Source organism: Aulonocara stuartgranti, assembly GCF_965226115.1.
Source record: "Aulonocara stuartgranti genome assembly, chromosome: 4".
NCBI classification, from domain to species: domain Eukaryota; kingdom Metazoa; phylum Chordata; class Actinopteri; order Cichliformes; family Cichlidae; genus Aulonocara; species Aulonocara stuartgranti.
In genome coordinates, this window is record NC_138942.1 from 27,216,736 (window position 1) to 27,236,752 (window position 20,017).

General features: G+C 41.2%; 2 protein-coding genes across 2 annotated transcripts in view; one reads left to right on the top strand and one right to left on the bottom strand.

Moving 5' to 3' along the window:
- The first annotated feature begins 1,991 nt into the window (after positions 1-1,991).
- On the top strand, positions 1,992-4,854 carry mchr1b (melanin-concentrating hormone receptor 1b). The gene is made up of 3 exons (XM_082532034.1): positions 1,992-2,252; positions 2,658-2,726; positions 2,919-4,854. Exons 1-3 carry the CDS (start codon positions 2,228-2,230, stop codon positions 3,944-3,946), a joined length of 1,122 nt encoding a protein of 373 aa, XP_082388160.1. The 5' UTR covers positions 1,992-2,227; the 3' UTR covers positions 3,947-4,854.
- Positions 4,855-17,168: 12,314 nt separating this feature from the next.
- Positions 17,169-20,017, bottom strand: part of usp43b (ubiquitin specific peptidase 43b) — an 86,508-nt gene continuing 83,659 nt past the window's right edge. Inside the window, exon 16 of the mRNA XM_082531937.1 lies at positions 17,169-19,764. Within this exon, the coding sequence (XP_082388063.1) occupies positions 19,754-19,764 (11 nt within the window). The 3' untranslated portion in view covers positions 17,169-19,753. The remainder of the gene's footprint in view (positions 19,765-20,017) is intronic.

The following is a 20,017-nucleotide window of genomic DNA, read 5'->3' on the forward strand; positions in this document are numbered from 1 at the left end:
TTGTTAAGATTCACTCACTCTAAATCGTTCAATTTCTTTTTTTTATCAACAGCTAAATAGCACCTATTTGTACCACGTGACTAAGGCACTGAGATCAGTTTAGCCAAGATAACTTTTAAATAATCCGGCTTAACTAAACCTAACGTCAGCAATTACACCAGCTAATCACGTGAAAATGGCACTCTGAAAGGTTATCCAAGAGGCAGTGACACCACAGCATGGGCAGAACCAAACTGTTTTCATAATCCTCAAAAGAAGAACAAACTATAACACGGAGAGAAAAAGAGGAAATAAAATATGTAATCCAAGATGAAAAGAAACTCAGCTGCAATTAAAGAAAGGAAAGCTGGCAAAAGATGACAACTGTGCAAGCCAGTATTATCACTAACATCACTACCTGTGAACAGATCGGACTTAATGGATTCAGCCGCTTCTACTGAAAGAAAAGCTATAGGAAATGTCAGTAAACTTGTCCACAAGGAATCCATGTGACTACCTGATAGCCAGGCTGCAGTTTGTGAGATTAGGCAGAGCTTTGTCTGATTTGGTGACGGTATAGTAGCTCTACAGGAGACTCTGCTGTCTCCATTTCCGATGGCTCTTTCCTGTTGAAGCTGAGATCCTTCAATGTATGCAGCAAAAATGATGACCACCTTCTCTAACAGTGATTCAGCTCCACTGCCACATGCTATCACAATATATCTGACAGAGAGGCACCTACCAGATAATATTATCATTATCATTAATATATTCTTATTCACCATCTCAGTTGTGTAACAAACGAATACTCCCAAAACGGGATAAAGATTTATCATCATCATCATGTCTTGTCATATGTTTATCCTTATTCTTTGAGCTAAAATCTTGTGGTGTCTAATGATCGTGAGATGCCAAAAAATCATAATTGTGGTGAATAGAAGGCATTTAAGGTCAACAAGCCTGCAATACTTTAGGACTCTCATGTAGAATTGATTGGTTATAAAAAGCTTGCAGGCAGCAAAAAAATAAAACAAGCGATAAAGTCCCTTATTATTGATCTTAATGGAAAGCTAGAAATTTGAGACCATCTCACTGTCAACTCATTGATCTGTGGGCTCTTCTGGGAATAACTACAGTGTTTTCAGAGAGACCTGATTGGTCAGTAGGCTTTGGATTTGTAAGTGTTGATCTGTTATCTTGAACATAACCTGCTCCAATGAGTGAATGACCTTTATGGCCCTGAAAACTTGTGATGTTGTCTCACGTTGTCTCGAGTCTCTCTTTCAGTCACAGGCAAGCTGCAGGATGGCTATGCATTAATTCATTCACAAACTTTCATTGAGATTTTCAGCTGTGTGTCCTGGCTTAACCTTATAGCTTGGTCATCTTCTAGTTACTTTAAACCGCCTACCTGATTGTCAACACCATATCTGACAAGACAAAAGGACTGTCAAATATGTAAAGGCAGAGAAGTGAACATGTTCACTGTAAACTAAACATTTATCAATGCCACACCCTAGTTCGTTCCCCCTTGCCACAAAACTGTCACCCATATTTATCATTATCCTACAAACTACAATTAACTACTATCACTGTTAACTGTAGCCACATACATAACACATTTCTCACTTAGATGCATTTATGTCCATCTCATTCAGTCTGAAATGGGAAATTAAGAACACAGATTCATGCATTTTAGCTGCAGTGTAATAAATTAGTCTACTAGGTTAAAGTAGGACACATTAGAGAACGCAGGAATGCAAATTTCTCAATATTATGTTCAAGGATCCATATGGCTTCAGCCATAAAATACGATATGTATAAACGCCATCTCATAAAGCTTTACTTGGATAATTGCTGGAATATTTGGTCTTCTGTTTTCCTGTTTTCATTTCTTGCACATCTGCTTTTAATCCTGGCCTTTGACAGCAGAGGTATTAAAACCTTGACAATGCTGCCACCTAGTGGGAATAAACAAAAATGGGTTCTTTCTGTCTTTAACCAATCAAGGGTTGCTACCAGAAGTACTTAGCCATATGTTAATACCGCACAGTTGAGATAAGAAATGTGCATATCTTTTCCAAATATTACACAGCAAACAATATGGAGAGTGACACTGTTCAGTTGGACAATTAATTAGACTGTTTATAACAGATAACCTATCGTGTGACCTCCATCGTAACGGCATTGTGAATGATAAAGCTATTTGGTCTGACGGCTAACGCTTTTTAAAAGAAAATAAGGTGGAATGAAGCGAGGATATCGTCCATTAGGTATTCACTCAAGAATGACTTCCAGTATTACTCACACTGGCGGCGGAAAGTATAGCTCACAGCTGTTCAGTGGGTGACGACACAAACTTAGAAATAAGAATGATGATTTTTTTAAGGGTCTCCGAGTTGCGGAGTACTTTATCTCGCAGTTGCCAAATACCAGACTCAGAGCTGACGCGAGCGCGCGCGTTTTATCTGTCGCGTGCCTGCTGAAGTGTCTTGGACGACAAAAACATGCGCGCGCGGCTGAACCTCTGCTATCAAAGCCATAAAGCAACAGTTTAAGCTGGATTTTTGTATGCATATGTATATTTAAAATATGCGTATTTTCTCAAGCTCATCTATCTTCTTTGCCTTAAACTGATATATAAGTTATTTTAGAGTATATTCGTATTATTCTTCGAGGTTGGATGGAGGACTACATTATGAATTCATCTTCTTCGTACCTCAGCTCACCTGACAATCTGGAAAAAGGTAAGCTTTTCTTCTTCTCGTTTTTCTGTTGAATTGGGCACATGCATAGAGATTTATCACCAGAGATGAAATATTATGTTGTTCATTTTCATGCAAAAAGTAGTTATTGACACTTTGAAAACAAATGAATGAAAAAAAGTTATAAGGAAAGAAAGCTGATGGAGAATATTCTGTTTTTGTCCTTTCTACCAGATCATGAGCAGTACAACAATGTGCTCATGCCCAGCATCTTTGGTGTTATTTGTTTCTTTGGGATCACTGGGAACTGCATTCTCATTTACACCATTGTGAAGAAGACCAAGTTCTGCTCTCATCCATCAGTGCCAGACATATTTATCTTCAGCTTGTCCATCGCAGACCTCCTCTTTCTCCTTGGCATGCCTTTTCTCATTCACCAGCTCGTGGGCAATGGCTCCTGGTGCTTCGGTGGCACCATGTGCACTGTCATCACAGCGCTTGATTCCAACAGCCAGATCGTCAGCACGTACATTCTGACTGTCATGACTCTGGACCGCTACTTGGCAACAGTCCACCCCATCCGCTTCAAACACGTTCGAACCCCCTTCGTGGCAGGGGCGGCAGTGGCGCTGGTGTGGGTGTTTTCTCTGGTCTCCATTACTCCGGTCTGGATGTACACTGGACTCATGGGTCTCAAGGACGGCTCGGTCGGCTGCGCCCTCCTGCTCCCAAACCCGGCCACAGATACATACTGGTTCACCCTGTACCAGTTCTTCTTGGGCTTTGCTCTTCCTTTAGTGGTCATCTGCAGTGTCTTCTTCAAGATTCTTCAAAATATGTCAGCCACAGTTGCTCCACTACCCCAGCGCAGCCTCAGGGTGCGTACAAGAAAGGTGACCTGCATGGCAGTGGCCATTTGCCTGGCCTTCTTCTTATGCTGGGCCCCTTATTATATCCTCCAGCTGGCCCACCTGGGAGTACAGCGGCCCAGCTTTGCTTTCCTGTATGTCTACAACATCGCCATCAGCCTGGGCTATGCCAACAGCTGCATCAACCCTTTCATCTACATTGTGTTGAGCGAAACATTCAAGAGGCAGTTCATTGTAGCTATTCGGCCACCCCACAGAGGCTTCAGAGTCGCCCCTGCTCAGGCTGAAGGCTTGAGTTTGAGGGTTGCGCCAGAGAGCTCTCATCCATCCCGCTCGCAGTCATCACGGGAACTGCTCCAAAACATGCTGCCCGTCACCGTGGCTGTGCACTGAGATTGACAGCTATCTGGCCACCCCGACCACTGCTAACTGCCACCCCCAGCAACGAGCCATCTGCCAGTACAGATGTCTCTCTTTTTTCTTTCCCTCCTCGGAAAGCACCCGCTGTTCACATCAACACGTGACAAGAGGAGGAATTTCTATGCCACACACACACTGCGTTAATGTACCAAGTGGTGATATTACCGGTGAAGTTTGGAGACGTGTTTATGTTTGTTGTGAGGAATTAATGTATCAACTGTAGTCGTCATATTTTTAAAGAATGAGAATGAAAAAAGGAACAATAGGCAACTTGCAGCTGACATGTGCCATTTTAAAAAAAAATCTGACTTTGTTTAAACTATTCTTGATTTATCAGTATGGTATCTGTGTAAAGGTTTGATGTAAAGCCAACTTCATCACACAGCTGCGTTGTACTTAATGTGTCTTAAATTACTACATCGTGGTAGCAGAAAAGTGCAGATTTGTCACTGTTTTATGTTGTGCACTGTAAGTTTATCAATGTTGTGGTGGAGAAGAAAAAGCATGTGAGCACATTTAACACATTCTAAAGGTCAAGCCAGCTGCACCATTAAAGAATAGCACACACGGCTGAGGGCAGATTATGCACTAATGAGACAGTATGCAAAAAACCCCTCTAGTAGCACTTGGAGGATGAGCTACTCCTCTCATGCAATCACCGAGGACAGACTGCACGCCTTCACTGGCAAAGACAAAGGATTTGCAGACTTAGTACTGATCTTCTCTTTGTGTGTGCTTGAATGTCATTATTCATGCATCTCCAAATGTTATTCTGCTGTACCTTGGTGACTGTGTGACCTTTTTTTTGGAGGCATTTGTCTCCATGCTGGCTTTGGAGACTCTCACTGTGAATTGGCTGTTGCCGTGTGCAGCCTGTCTTACTGTAACTGTAACTCTTACCTGCTACTGGAAAACTGTGTTTACTGTGCTTACTGTGAAAGCTCTTGTCTCACCCAGTGGGTGGGTTTGTTTTACTCTAATCAATAATAAAATGTGTGTGTGAATTTGTCAGTGTGTGATGGATTTTTGTCTTCAAAGGCTCGCATTTTGCACTGTAAAATCAGACGGGACATCTTGATTGCAGTTTTTTTTCTTCTAAAGAGATCTTGCGATTCTCTAAATATAAGGGTGAGTGAAATGTGGATTTCATTTTCAGTTTCTCACTTCAATGGTTTGAAACATCATCTAATTATCAGTAGTGAAACATCAGAAGTAAAATGTTAGTTTTGATGAGATTTATTCAGCCAAACTGCAGCTGAAATTAACAGAAACTGTAACAAAACATCTTTATTGTTTTGATCCTCAATGGCATAGGAAACAAAGTAATGAAGTAATATAAAAAAGTAAAAGAGTAAATGATTATGATAATATATACTTGGTGGACTCTTTATTAGGTACACCCTCTCTTGTCTTCAGAGCTAAATTCACTCAGAGGTTTTGGTCCATCTCGACATGATGTGAATACCCCATTCTAACACATCCCAAAGGTGACTGCAGAGGCTATTTGAGTTCAGTACAAGTTCAAGAAACCGATTTGTGATGATCTGAGCTTTTTTGACATTGTGTGTTATTTTCCTGGAAACAGCCATCAGATGATCGTCACACCGTGGTCATAAAGGTATGGACATGATCAGCATCAGGCGGGCTGTGGAGTTCTCTCCCAAACCACTAAAACTTTGATCCGGGGCAGGATGGATTCTTCCTTTCATACTGTTTAAATCAAACTGTGACCCAGCCATCTGAATGTCATAGCAGAAATGGAGACTCATCAGAACAGGAAACGTTTTTGGTGAGCATGCCTAAACTTTAGCCTCTGTTTCCTGTTTCCCCTGCAATCAGAGTTTGACCCATTGTGCGTTCACAAATGCCACACTCAAAGTCACTTGAACACCTTTCTTCCTCATTCCGATGCTCAGTTTGAACTCCAGCAGACCATCTTTATATTTCTAACTTCAATGAGTTGCTGCAATGTGATTGGCTGATTAGGTATTTGTGTCAAAGAGGAAGTTGAACAGGTGTACCTAACAAACTGGTCAAACTGGTGTTCCAGGTTTTGGTAGCTGTATTCAGTATCAAAAAACAAACAAACAAAAAAACCCCCAAAACCCAGCAGAGTGGGATAAAGCTGTCATTACATCTCATTTAAATGGTAATTCCTTACACACACACTTCATAATGAAATCTCAAGGCAGCCTATTTACTGTCAACACTACTGACAGATTACCTTTGACTGTGGTTATAGCCCTGATGACAAAACTGCGTGGCACCGCTAATGAGTGTTTTTCTGCTCCTGCGCGTCTCACCTCCTAAGAGCAGCATTTTGAATTTAAATTTCAGTTAAAGTCTCCGGAGGGACTTAATTACATAAACCGGTGTAATAACACTGGAGGGGCCCTAAATGAATTCACAGATTATCAAGCTTTAGAATGAACTTCAGATTTTGATTGCAAGACTTTTGTCACACAGATCCAGTGAACGGGAAAGCACACACAAATCAAAGTAGTGTTTTTACTGCATAAGGTAACATGAGGGTGAGTGAATCTCCAAGGCTAAGGAGCATCGGGTTACTGGGTTGAAGGAGGGGGTCATTTCAGGAAGGGACTTATCAGCAAACAAATTCTCAACAGCCAACTAGATGAAATGATGCTTGAAGAGTAATATGGAAAGACAGAGAGAGAGCACCGGGTCCACTCCAGCAGGGGCTCAAGGTCAGGCTGACCCAGAATGAGAGAATCTGCAGGGGCTGCAGAGGGCAGCGTGATGTTTTTGCAAAAATATGTTATTTTCTCTACTCTAACCTCTGTGAATGGAGGATTCAGACAGAACTGCCAATACTTGTAACTCTTGCTGTGCCAACCTTTGCGAAGCTCACGTCCTGCTTTGCTCAGACTCCATTAAATGTCAACGTTAACGCTGTAAATGTAATGTTAGTGTAAATAAATTGGTCACAAAGGGACCACAAAAAGTGGTGGAAAATAATCCCATTGAGGTTGAAAAGAAACAGTAAGAAATTCAAAATGACAGAGAGAAAAATCAGACGGCTGTGTCCTCTTCCAGCGGCCTATAATTCCATGTTTTCCATCAATAGGTGTATTTGTAGCTCAGTATGAAAATGGCATTGAGCCAAACAGAACCACTGCTATGCTGCACAATGGATTGTTCATGAACACAATGTGGTATAGTTGTGCATGTATCCTCACACCCACTTTCACTGACTAGAAGTGCCTTCAGAAAAGAATTGCACGCTGTTGCTCACTCGCTATCTTGCCAGTGGCATTAGTCATCACCTTCAAGCCAAAGAGATGGAGGAGAGTGGCTAACATGCACTCAGCCCGCATAGATTTCTATAAATGTGTCAGTGCAAATGTGGCAGATGGGATGATTTCGATGCTGAGAGCACATGATCTTGTGATGGAAGTTAGGGGCTCCTGCGTGTGCCCACCTCCCTTTTGATTTACACTGACGCAATTTCATAAATTTCAAAAGCAGCTATAGCCACAGGAGAGTTAACCTCCCCCGAAATTTCTGCCCCAGCAACAGCAGCAATTACCCTTGTTATGATGAGTTTTGTCCACCTCCTGGCCTCAAACAGCCTTTTGATGCACCCTGTTTTATTATGCTCTGTATCAGAGCACAAGTGTGTCTTTGTAGCTATTAGGAAATTGATGTAATGCCATGCTATTTGTTATAACAAATGACACGTGGATTGCAAAAAGAGGAATAAAAGACACGTTTTTTTGCACCCTGATCGTCCCCCTGGCAGGTGAACTTTCAGAGCTGTATTATTCCACGTCTGTTTGATGTGACACACTGACACGGGGCTGGATATCATCTGGTTTTAATGCAGCGTTATAATATCAAGTGTGCAGGATCTGGGTGTAAGTCTATATAGTAAACCTAGTCTTTTGAAATGAGCTTGTATAATATTGTTCGCTCTAAGTGACATTTTGGGAAAAGCTTCTATTGGTATGTTTCAAGGGTTTAAAACTGGAAAAATGTCAAAAAATAATAGAATTCAATGAACAAACCCAACTATAATGAAAGCAATGCCTTGTGAAGGTGTGAAAATGTCAGAGTATTAGAGCTATATTGTTCCACACTGGTGTGGAGCAGGAATTTGTTTGGAAGTCATTTTCACTCCAATATTGCAGCAACAGGTGAGCATGAGACTCTGAGCACAGCACACTGGCTCAAAGTCTTTTTAAAGCTGGTTCTTTAAGATGTGCTGATAAAAAAAAGTGCTTGGAATAAATTACAACTTTAATGAAAAACTTTTCAGGAATACTATATTCTGTTTGGTATGCTTCATTTCAAGGCTTTCAAATAGGAATAAGTGCATAATTAAATGAAATAAATATGTATATAAGAATGAAGCACTTGCTTCTGTGGGTCTGATGAGAACATTGGTACTACTCTTTTTTATCTATATTTTTATTAGTTTATTGAGGATTGACATTAAAAAGCTGAAGAAAATAAAAGCTAACTTGTTTTCTTCATTGGGTTTATTGAGTCTGATATTTTGGGAGTATTGTTTAAATGACAGCTTGTTAAAGGCGAAGAAGCAGAGGGGGGACTGCTCGTCACACCTGATCAGAACTGTGCAGACTTTATGATTATTTGCAGGCATATGGTTAATATTAGCAGTACTCACCTTTTCCTGGATGTCTTCTCAGCAGGGTGTGGATCAAAAAAGCAAAAGGAGCTCAGCACACGAAGTGTTTCTAATATCCTAATAACCCCTTAACGCCTAGTGTCTCATATTTGATTCATACAGTTTTTTGTGAGTTTTTGAGGCATCTACATCATTGTTGTGATCCCCCCCCCCCCCCGCATTAAAAATCTAAATAAATGGCACAATACATTTTAAGCAATTGCTACAAACACGATACAAATATGGAAAATAAAATTGAATTATTATTTTTAACTAATTTGTCAGATGGTTCAATAACTAGAATTTTATGGCAATTATTTTATATTTCAAGCTTTAAGGGTTTAAATCACAAATGTTATTGAATCATTTAGAGGAAGTTGTACAATTTAAATGTTTCTTTTCTTTGTATGATACTTTGGTTTGGTGTTACCTTGTGTGGATAATGCCCAGACTTTGTTTATGAATTTAAATCTGACATTTTCTTTCTCTTGTCACTTGTTTTATTTAAAAGCTTGAGTTGCTTCAGACTTTAAACAAACTATAATCACCATATAAAAAACGATCATACAACAATGGAAATGAAGCTACCGACAACTTTGTAAAGTATTTACATGAATTATACTTTGCAGGCAGCAATATGATGCTTATTGCAGAAAAACCAAGAATACATAAATAAATGATAAGCCATGCTTTTTCTGATTTACCCATTGAGAGTACCAAAGGAGTCATGATTTATTCAAGCGCTGTGCTTCTGAACATCCATCAAGTCTTATTAAACACATGAGGAAACCCATCGTGATGCTGAGGAGTAATACCCCATGCTAACCTATGTTGATGTAGGGTGTCTGCAGAGGTAATTCAAACAGTTTGTCAATCAGGCACCACCACACTCAGGGTGATTCAATTCTGTTTCCTCTGAAATCACATACTTGCTAGTGGAACAGAGCCAGATTTGAGGAGAAAAGAAGTCCTCATCTATCAGTCCCATTTCCCTTTGTATCCATCCTGGATAACTGCATTGCAGAAAATAACAGGAAAGTGGTGCATTTGTGAAAAATGTGCTTGAGGAATAACAAGAAACAACAAGTACTTTGAAGTCTATGTTTTACACTTGTTAGTGAAGTGTTTCCGGAATCATTAAAAAAGAAAAGCTGGCATGTTCAGACATACAGCCGTGTTTTTCGCAGAGTTTAAGGGTTCTATCAGAGTGCTTGAGTGTGCATCAGGCTACAATCTTTTGATAACAAGAGTGAACATTGCAGTAACACACCAGACCCTGGCTTGTTTTCCTGCTGACATCAAAGAAAGCACCAGAGGCTGAATATGATGATTAATGTTGCTCCAGCACACCGCTTCTCTGTTAGCAACCATTTTCCTGAAAGGTCTTGCGGAAATGTCAAACAGTGAAAGCTGTTTTTATTTACATTTGATCAGCAGTTCTATTCAGTGTCGTGTTGGGCATCTGGCCCTCCTGCTGCAGAAGAGCATATAATTGTATAATTATAACAAGCAGAGCCTCCCTTATTTTGGTAACTTAGACATAGAAAACACATTAGCCTTGTTGGACAACACTGGGCATTATATTAGTCTGTGTATGTTAATAGGAATTTATTTGCACAGCAAGTCCTGTTAATGAAGCAGATGCTGTGAGAACATTTAAAGCATGTTGCTGCATACAAAATAAGCTAATGTCTTTTTAAATGATCTTTGGTCATGGCAAGAATAAGAAAGTGAATAAGAAACACAAACCTCCTCATTTGAGATTCAGTCCATGATCCCTTTGTCTTGCAGTCTATAACCCTCACTGTTCTCCAGGGTATGCTGAACAAATGCAGAATATGCAGAGTGTAGAGAGGCTCCTGACTTTCCCAATTGGTTAATTGTTGATTCTAAATTGGCTCTAGGTGTGAACTTGAACGTAAAAGGTTTGATTGCCGACCTTTCTGGGGTCTTGTTTGGCTTCTGGCTCTGTCACACCTGGGATAACCCCTTCATGCTACCTTCACGCTCACATAGCTGAATGTCAAAATCGTGTCAGGACAGACACAGTCTCTCTTCAATAACACAGTGAGTTTATTTACAAGGGAACAGTGCAACAATAGTCCAACACAAAGTCCACAGTAGTGATGATCCCGCTTCCTGAGTGTGCGTGAGTGTCCTCGCTAAGTCTCTCCACAGGAGCTCTCCCAGGCTCAGTTTGCCCCCTGCTTTTTCGGAGGGGTTTCTCTGCAGGTGTCTGCACACAGAAGACAACAGAAAGTCTTCCAAACAGATTACAGAGCCAGACAAGAAGCATGGAAGCCAGAGTCACTCTAACTGTGAGCTATTCAACAATACAGCGACGACTGAAGCTCTGCAGCTCCATAAGTAGTGGCTTTGAGGAGGGCTCAGGAACAGCTGTGTGATGATCAGCAGGAAGATTGGAAAAGCTGTAAAACCTGTGGAAATGGAGAAAGAGCCAGGTGCTGCTAATCAAATACACCTGATTAATTGATCATCTAAAAGTGAATGCACCGCTACGAAAGGAGAAGTTTTGTCAGTTTGCAGGTCTGGAACAATTGGGTCAGTGTTAATGCAATACCAACAAGGAAAGACATCAGCTTCACATCAATCAGGGGAGGGTTATAAAGTCACGTCGAAACCATTTGAAGTCCATCATTCAGCAGTGAGAAGGATTATTCACAAATGATTCAAGATAGTTGGCAGTCTTCCCAGGAGTGGATGTCCCAGCAAATACACTCCAAGGCCAGACCGTGCAATGCCTGTAGTAACTGCCAAAACCCCAAGAGCTACGCCTCAGACTCTACAGGACTCAGTTAGCAGGTTAAATGTTAAAGGCCTTTTCCAAAACAGGACTTTAAACCTGGCTGGGGTTTAAGGTCATTGTGGAAATGCTGGGGTGGGAACTTATAAGAGCTGTGCATACATGAATGACTGCAAACCCCAATGAACTGAAACAATATTGTAAAGAAGAGTGGCCCAAAGGTTTTTTGTTTTTACAAGAAGATACTTGATTATTTTACTGATGCTTTCTCCTGATGCTTGAAGTTTTTTCAGTAATACTGTAATTTCTAGAGTGTGTATATAGGGGCACTTAAGTTTTTACAGTAATAGTGTAATTTCTGCAGTAAGTTATTTTGCAAAATTATAATATATTTGACAGAAAAAAAATACCTGTTATTCATATCTAGAGATTAGTACAAGCTAATTGTGCAAATGTCCCAAATGTAACAGACTCTCTTTAATAATTTGGTCCTAATTCTGTTTCCCACAGAATTGCACTCGATTAGTGGCAGCAGTTTGTGCCCAAAAGAGGTGGCACACAAGCTTTTGCAAATATATTCATGTATCATACTACAAATACTTTTAGGAAATAAATAGCAGAACAAAAATTGCCATTATTCTGAACTACAGTTAGTAATAACAATCCTTATTTCTCTCTATAGCCTCAGTCAGCTTGGCACAGAGCAACATTTGAACCTATTATCTACATATAACATGAGGAAACATGAGATGGGACGGGTCAGTGGTAACCGTTTAGCATCGACTGAAATTTAACTGTAACAGAGGCGACCGCCACTTTCTTCACAGATTAAAAAAAATAAACATGTAAATAACACATATGGATGTTGCTTTGGTGGTTTGTCTATATCTTAGATTGGGTAACTCTGATTCCAGCAGTGATTGGGAAATTGTAATTCAAGTATAGTCAGTACATTTGATGTAACAGTCAAATAAACTTCCACCAGCTCCCAGAATGCTTTGCTGTTTACACAATACTACTAGATTTTTGAAATACAGCCTGCTTACTGTAAAATCCTGCTGCAGTTTTTACAGGAATTTGTTACAGTGTATTTATACAAGTGTTGAACAGCTAACACACAGCCATGTTCCTGTTTAAATAGATGAAAGGGCTTATTTTTCTTCCCCTATTTGGCCTTCTTTAGTAAAAGACCAAAAGTTAGACTCCATTTCATTTTATTCTAATGCTGGTCCGTTTGAAAAACACCCTGAAAATGTACATCTCCCAGTCTCAATGAAACTGATGTAACGATTTCTTCTTCTAGCACAGACTCCTTCAGGGTAGAGATGTCCTGATATAGTTTTAGACATTTTTAGATTTTTAGGCTCTTTCAAAGAATATCTCGCACATCTTATGTATCTTTGCAACACCTAACCCAGTGAGGCTCTGTCAGTGTGCAAGAAACTTCTTTAACCTGGGAAACTAAAGAAAAAGAAGGCGTAGGCAGAAACAAAATGCTGCTGGTAACAGCTGTGGTGAGATAAGGCAACCTTGTAGTAATTCAAATAGTTCACCCAGCGCTGTGTTGTGTCAGTGTATGAAATGTGGTGTGAAGCACTTCATGGCACTTCCCTACAAGCTTTGAAATATGGCTCACACTTGGACTATTCACTCCATTCAAATCAGCTCTAAGTTAATACATAGGTGCTAAAGAACATTTAAAAATAGCACAGGTACATACAAAGGGTAAAAGTTCAAGACAGATGACAACTCATACTGAGTTAAAAGCCAAAGAGAAAAGGTTTTAAAAACAGCAAAGGATATAGCCTGCCTGCTTCTGGGGGCGGCTCATTCCACATTTTAGGAGCCAAAGCTGCAAAGGCTTTGGCTCCTCTGGTTTTATAAAATGTCTTTGGGACAGTCAAAAGCTGATCTAAGAGCACGTGACGGCATGTAAGGGTGAAGCAGCTCAGACAAATAAGAAGGGGCAAGATCATTAAGAGTCTTAAAAACAAATTACATCATTTTAAAAGGGATTCAAAACTGAACGGGAAGCCAGTGAAGGGATGCTAGAAATTGTGCAGCAGCATTTTGTACAAAGCGGTAGATGTGAGAGGGAAGCCTTGTGAATTCCACTTAAAAGACTATTATAATAATCCGAGAGATGATAAATGCGTGGATCGGTGCCATCTAGACAGGATGGGCTTGGTTTTGCACTGCCGCCTCAAGTGGAAGGAGGCTGGGGTCCATCTTCACACCTAAATTGGTGATGCTGGATTTTTCATGTGGAGCCAAACAGAAAAAGTCAAAGGCAGGGAAACAGCTGGAGCCACTGGATTTAAGAACTGTGACCTCAGTCTTTTCTTTCATTAAAATGGAGCGGTTGGTCCTGGCTCAGCTTCGGCGCCTAATAAGCTCATCACTGGACCCACTTCAGTTTGCCTACCAGCCTGGCATTGGAGCGGATGATGCCGTCATTCACCTCCTACATCGTTCCCTCGCTCACCTGGAGACCGCTGGAAGCACTGTGAGAATCATGTTCTTTGATTTCTCCAGTGCCTTCAACACCATTCTTCCCTCGGTTCTAAAGGACAAGCTGGTGAACTCTGGAGTGGACCATCACCTCACTACCTGGATCCTGGACTACCTCACCGACCGACCACAGTATGTGAGGACTCAGGGCTGTGTGTCGGACAGGGTCGTCTGCAGTACGGGGGCCCCACAGGGAACGGTTCTGGCTCCGTTCCTCTTCACCATCTACACTGCAGACTTCTCCCACAATTCCACCCAGTGCTTCCTGCAGAAGTTCTCTGATGACTCTGCAATAGTCGGCCTCATCACTGATGGGGACGACAAGGAGTACAGAGGTCTGACCCAAGACTTTGTGGACTGGTGCCAGCTGAACTACCTCCAGATCAACGCCAGTAAAACCAAGGAACTGGTGGTAGACTTCCGCAGGCACAAGCATTCTCCACTGCAACCACTGAACATCCAAGGTATGGACATTGAGGCTGTGGACAGCTACAGGTACCTTGGTGTTCATCTGAACAATAGACTGGACTGGACTCATAACTCAGACGCCCTCTACAGGAAAGGGCAGAGCAGGCTGTACCTGCTGCGGAGACTCAGGTCGTTTGGAGCGGAGGGCCCACTCCTGAAGAAATTCTATGACTCTGTTGTGGCTTCTGCTATCTTTTATGGCGTGGTCTGCTGGGGCGGCAGCATCTCTGCTGGGGACAGGAAGAGACTGAACAGGGTGATCCGAAGGGCCAGCTCTGTTCTAGGATGCCCTCTGGACCCAGTGGAGGTGGTGAGTGACAGGAGAACGGCGGCTAAGCTGTCATCCCTGATGGACAACATCTCCCACCCCATGCAGCAGACTGTGACAGCACTGAGCAGCTCCTTCAGTGGGAGACTGCGGCACCCACGGTGTGGGACGGAGAGATTTCGCAGGTCTTTCCTCCCCACTGCTGTCAGACTCCATAATAAAGACTTTAACTGATCAAGCACACACATCCATACATATGCAATAATACTAAGTGCAATAATCCTTTCTGTCATCGTTGTATTTTTACTCAGTTGTATATAGTATTTGTATTTGTATTCTATTTTTATCTTATTGTATATTTATTTTATTTTATTCTACTGTATATAGTATTTTATTCTATTCTGTACAGTTGTGTACTGTATTTATTCTTATTGTATTCTAATTTTTGCCTCATAACTTTTGCACTGTCCACTTCCTGCTGTGACAAAACAAATTTCCCACGTGTGGGACTAATAAAGGTTATCTTATCTTATCTTATCTTATTAAGAAAATTCACCCCCTGATGTCTTTGAGACATTTAAGGAGAGGCTGAACAGAACCACTGTGTTTTAAAAGGAAATAGACTTGACAGCCATCAGCATATAAGCTGGTAGCAAATAGAAAGAGAACAGTAGAGGACCAAGAATGGAACCCCAAGGTACCCCCCAGGGGAGGGCAGCGGAAGTACAGGTAAAATCATTCATTATGACACACAAAGTCCTTTCAGAGAGGTCGGACCTAAACCACTGCAGAGCTGAACCAGTGATGCCCACCCACTGCTACAGTCTGTTTTTACAGTCTGTCGGCTTGCAAAAGCAGGTACGGTCTTTCAGCGGCTCCGGACGATCTGGTCAATCCCAAAGATCGATCTGGTGACGAAGATTCGTCTGCTCAACTCCATCGTTATACCTACCGCGATCTGTACTTGTGAGATGTGGAAAACATCAGCCAGAAGACTCAATGTGGCCCAACAGCGATGGCTAAGAGGGAACCTGGGGGTCTCTTACCGGGACCATGTCACCAATGAAGAAGTACACCGTCGGACTGCCACACGTCCCCTCCAGGACATTGTGACTGAGCGACATGTGCGCTTTGCAGGTCATGTTCTATGCCAACCCCCACACCAACTGCCCAAGATTGCCATCATGTGGAACCCACCCTGTTACGACCCGGCTCAAAAGCCGCAACATAAAAAAAGGAGACGAACAACAGAGTGTGGGTGAGAAGAGGTTTCATCCTAAAATGGAAAACCAGGTTGGCTAAAGTGGCTGGTGCCACCAAGGCAAAGACTAGTGCACTGCCGGAAAGCTTGCCTCAGGTATGCTTTTATCCACACCTGACTAGGTGTGGCCAATTAGCACCAGCTGAAAACACTGAGACGATTAGAAGCTGCAGAGGGACGTAACCAAGATGGAAACCAGGCTGTCCCTGTACAACATGGTAGAGAACTTTCATCGATGATTTACGCACCACAGACATTGCGATGAGGGCGAAGCAGCTGCAGCTGATCGAGTACGTTGGCGGACATTTGACGCCCAATGCGCCGAATGGCGCAGGAGGACCTAACTAACTAATTAGAATAATAACCATTATGACATGACATCATCACACAGTTACTACAGATTTGTTGGCTGCACATCCATGATGTGACTCCCCCATTCCACCACATCCCAAAGATGCCCTATTGGTTTGAGATGTGATGACTATGGAGGCAAACTCATTGTCATGTTCAAGAAACCAGTGTGAGATGATATGAGCTGGACATGGTGTATCATCCTGCTGGAAGCATTAATACTCAGATAGGCTGTGGTGTTTAAATGATGCTGAGTCGGTTCCAAGGTGTCTGAAGTGTGTCAATAATTTTTGTTTTTGCACCAAATTCTGACCCTATCATCTGAATGTCAGAACAGAACCTGACACTCATCAGTGGAGGGAACAGTTTTCCAGTCTTCTGTTGTCCAATTTTGGTGAGCTTGTGCAAACTCTTCCTCAGTTTCACCCAGAGAACTGCCACATACTGGACACTTTCTATTTTTCAGACCATTGTCTGTAAACCCGAGGGACTGGTTGTGTGAGAAAATCTCAGTAGATTACCAGTTTCTGAAATATCCACTTAATTTCACTTAGTTTGAACTCCAGCGGGTAGCCTTGAGCATGTCAGCAAACTTAAATGCATGTAGTTGCTGCCATGTGATTGGCTGATTTCATAGTTGTGTTAACAAGCAGTTGAACAGGTGTAACTAACAAACTGGTTTCTGGAAAATTAATCTTGGTTATTATCTATACATTGTTTTGTATGCATGAACATTTTTTTTTTAAATTTAAAAATGTTATTATTCACACTTTGAGTTTAAAAAAAAAGATGATTAAGTATGAATTAAGAGGAGCCATGCAATGCCTTTTTTTTTAAATAAAAGAAAAAACTCAGCTGTTTTTCATTTATTTGAAGCAATGTTGAGAAAAATGCACCACAAATAATTCTGCCACACTGACATGATTTGTGAGAAAAGCTGTGTTTAATTTGCAACCCATAAAACTCTCAGTACGTTATGCAGATGTTACAGACAGTCCGATTCAAGAACTTGCGTGTGTTGTGTCACATTCAAACCTACCAAACCTATTATTCCGCCCTTTCGTGGTAATCTGAAGCATACAGTTTTAATCTGGTACTTAAATTACATAATTACACATCAGGTACAAAATGTAGACTTTTAAAAAAGTTAATAAAATAGAATCTAGCCATTGTTCCCAAATAATGTATCAGACACATCCTTCATGTATGATCACTTAATTTGGTAAATAGTGATTTTAAACAGTTACGTCAAATGACAGAACATAAAACAGCGAGGACAGATACAGTGTGTGCAACTAACAGGGACTCTGAAAAGCATCAGTGACAAATTTAAAACACTGAAAACAGTTTATTGTAAATCAAAAGCTTATCGTCGAGTTTGAATAGAGAAAAAAAATGTTATTTCTGGTTTGCTCATCCTTCCGCCGCATCGGAGAAAGCTATCACGGTGCAGCTCCAGAAATGGTGATTACTCTGAATTAAACAGACACTAAATATTCAGGAAGAGCTCCTGCTTCTGGCGGCTACTTTATACAATTTTCAGGGAATGCTTTGAAGCATGATTGCCATTAACACTCTGCTTATCTTCAAGTCTTCGATGAAAGAACAACCTACGATTTTTTTAAATCAGCAAAATTTCAATCCAACTCGAGTGAAAAAGACATACAGTACACACTCACTCTCCCACACACTGGAGCAGCAGATGTGGAGATAAAAAAAACAAAACAGCCCTCTCCTTTATTGCTGTGCAAGCCACTGAGGTGGTAAAAACATGTTTTCTGTGCTTTCTTAAAATTTCCTCATGACGTCAGAGCAAACCAACCACTGGAAAATGCACATTTGGAAAGAATGGGGTTTCACAGCTCCAACACCCCCCCAGAACAAACCTTTAGTCATGAAAGTCCCCTTACATACTCTTCACCAGCCGAAGTACAGATGAGAACAAAATTATTATCACCTGTATGAAATTTCTAATTTTCCCTATTGCTTTTGTAACAGAGCAATCTTGATAATCCCAAAGCAAAGATATACAAAGTGGTCACAGCATTTCCAGGTGTCAACAACTGGAGTGAGAAGTATCATCAAGAAATTAAAAGAGAGTCACAGAGTACAGAACGAGCCTGGCAGAGGTAGGAAGCCAAAGATCTCAAAGACTCTGGAAAGAAAATTTGCCAACAACTGCCAAGACACCATTGAATGACTTAGTCAAGTAGGGAATTGTAGTCTCCAAGAAGACTATCACTCGAACCATGTACAGGAGTGGATTGGGAGGTTGCAGAGCAAGAAAAACTTCTGCAGAAGAGACAGATGAAAGTATGTTACTAACAACTTGGAGAAATAATAAGCGTACTGGAAGCGTGTCCTTTGGTCAGATGAGATGAAACTAGAGCTCTTCGGCCACAGAGACTCTGCTTACATTGTAGGCCTACAACCAAAGAACACCGACCCCACAGTGAAACACGGTGGTGGGATTATTAGGCTGTGGGGATGCTCCAGTGCATCTTGAACTGAGGATCTCATCAATGTGGAAGGAACTCTATCTTGCAACACAGGAATGACCCAAAACACACATCGCTCCTGGGGAAGAACTCGACTGAGAAGACCAAAGTGAATATTATTGACTGGACTACACAAAACCCTAAATTGGATCCTACCTAAAATCTGTGGGATGAACTGAAGACCAAGTTCCATGCCAGAAGGCCATCGAATCTGTAGGAGCTTGAGAGATTCACCAAAGAAGAACATGCAGGTGGTTATCCAGCAAAAGGGATTCACATTTGACTTTTTACATCAACTGGGCTAATAATTTTGGCACTGATAAGTAAAATAACATAAGCATCCAAAATAAAACTAGGATGTTTGGAAAAGCTTTGTTAAAAATTGCCTGCTCTGTGTATCAGTACTTTGGAAAAAGGGGAGGCTAATAACTCTGTCCTCATCTGTATCTGTTGGTTTTGCCCAATTTGTACAATGCAATTGTTCCAAATGAGCTCAGATATGGAAAAGTGTACAAAAAAGAAAGTGCAACAAAATATAATATTTAACTGATAATACAGCCGGTTAACAGTGCTGTGTTAGTATAGTTTTTGCAGCGCTTTAGAACAATCTTACACATCATCGCCCATTAACTGTAAACTGTTCTTTAGTCAGTACATGCCACACTCCACAATGGACTAAAACTATGCAAATTCACCATATCAACCTCCACTTTCAAAAAAGTTGATCATAAACTCAAACATGTAGTGTACTAACAGCAGACAGCAGTGTAAAAACAACACAAAAAGTGCAGGAAACGAATCACATTACAGCAGTATTTTCCCTTAGTAATTCATCTCTGCATAGATTTCATTTAAGACACACACAGGTGAGAACTTAGAACAGTACTATGAAGGGGAGAGAGAAGATGTACTTTGATTCGGCGATGCCTCCAGCTGTGGGCTTCTCCCAGTGCGTGGGTGTGGAGGAATCAGTAGGGAGCTCGGGTGTTCAGCAGTCATTCAAGGCTCTCACAGAGGCACTTATAATGGGATATAAAAGGAAACAATTAGTATTTGATCACCTGTCAAACAGGAAATCAGCATTAGCATTGGTAACAAAGAAAAAGCTGGCTTCAACTGAGATTTTGACATGTGTGGCTGCATTTGCTGGAATTTAATAGCTTACACCTAATCCATCAATTGGAATTCATTCCACAGTTTCAATTAGTGCATTACAGCAGCAGGAATGTTTGGCCAATCCGCTTCCACTGTCACCACTTCTTTGTTCACCAA

What these genes read in the sequence shown, in the direction of transcription:
- mchr1b (XM_082532034.1), top strand. Translation starts at nt 2,228, where the DNA reads ATGAAGCGAGGATATCGTCCATTAG. An exon ending in GCGAGGATATCGTCCATTAG is followed by an intron (nt 2,253 to 2,657) that starts GTATTCACTCAA and finishes TTATTCTTCGAG; the next exon opens with GTTGGATGGAGGACTACATT. An exon ending in ACCTGACAATCTGGAAAAAG is followed by an intron (nt 2,727 to 2,918) that starts GTAAGCTTTTCT and finishes CCTTTCTACCAG; the next exon opens with ATCATGAGCAGTACAACAAT.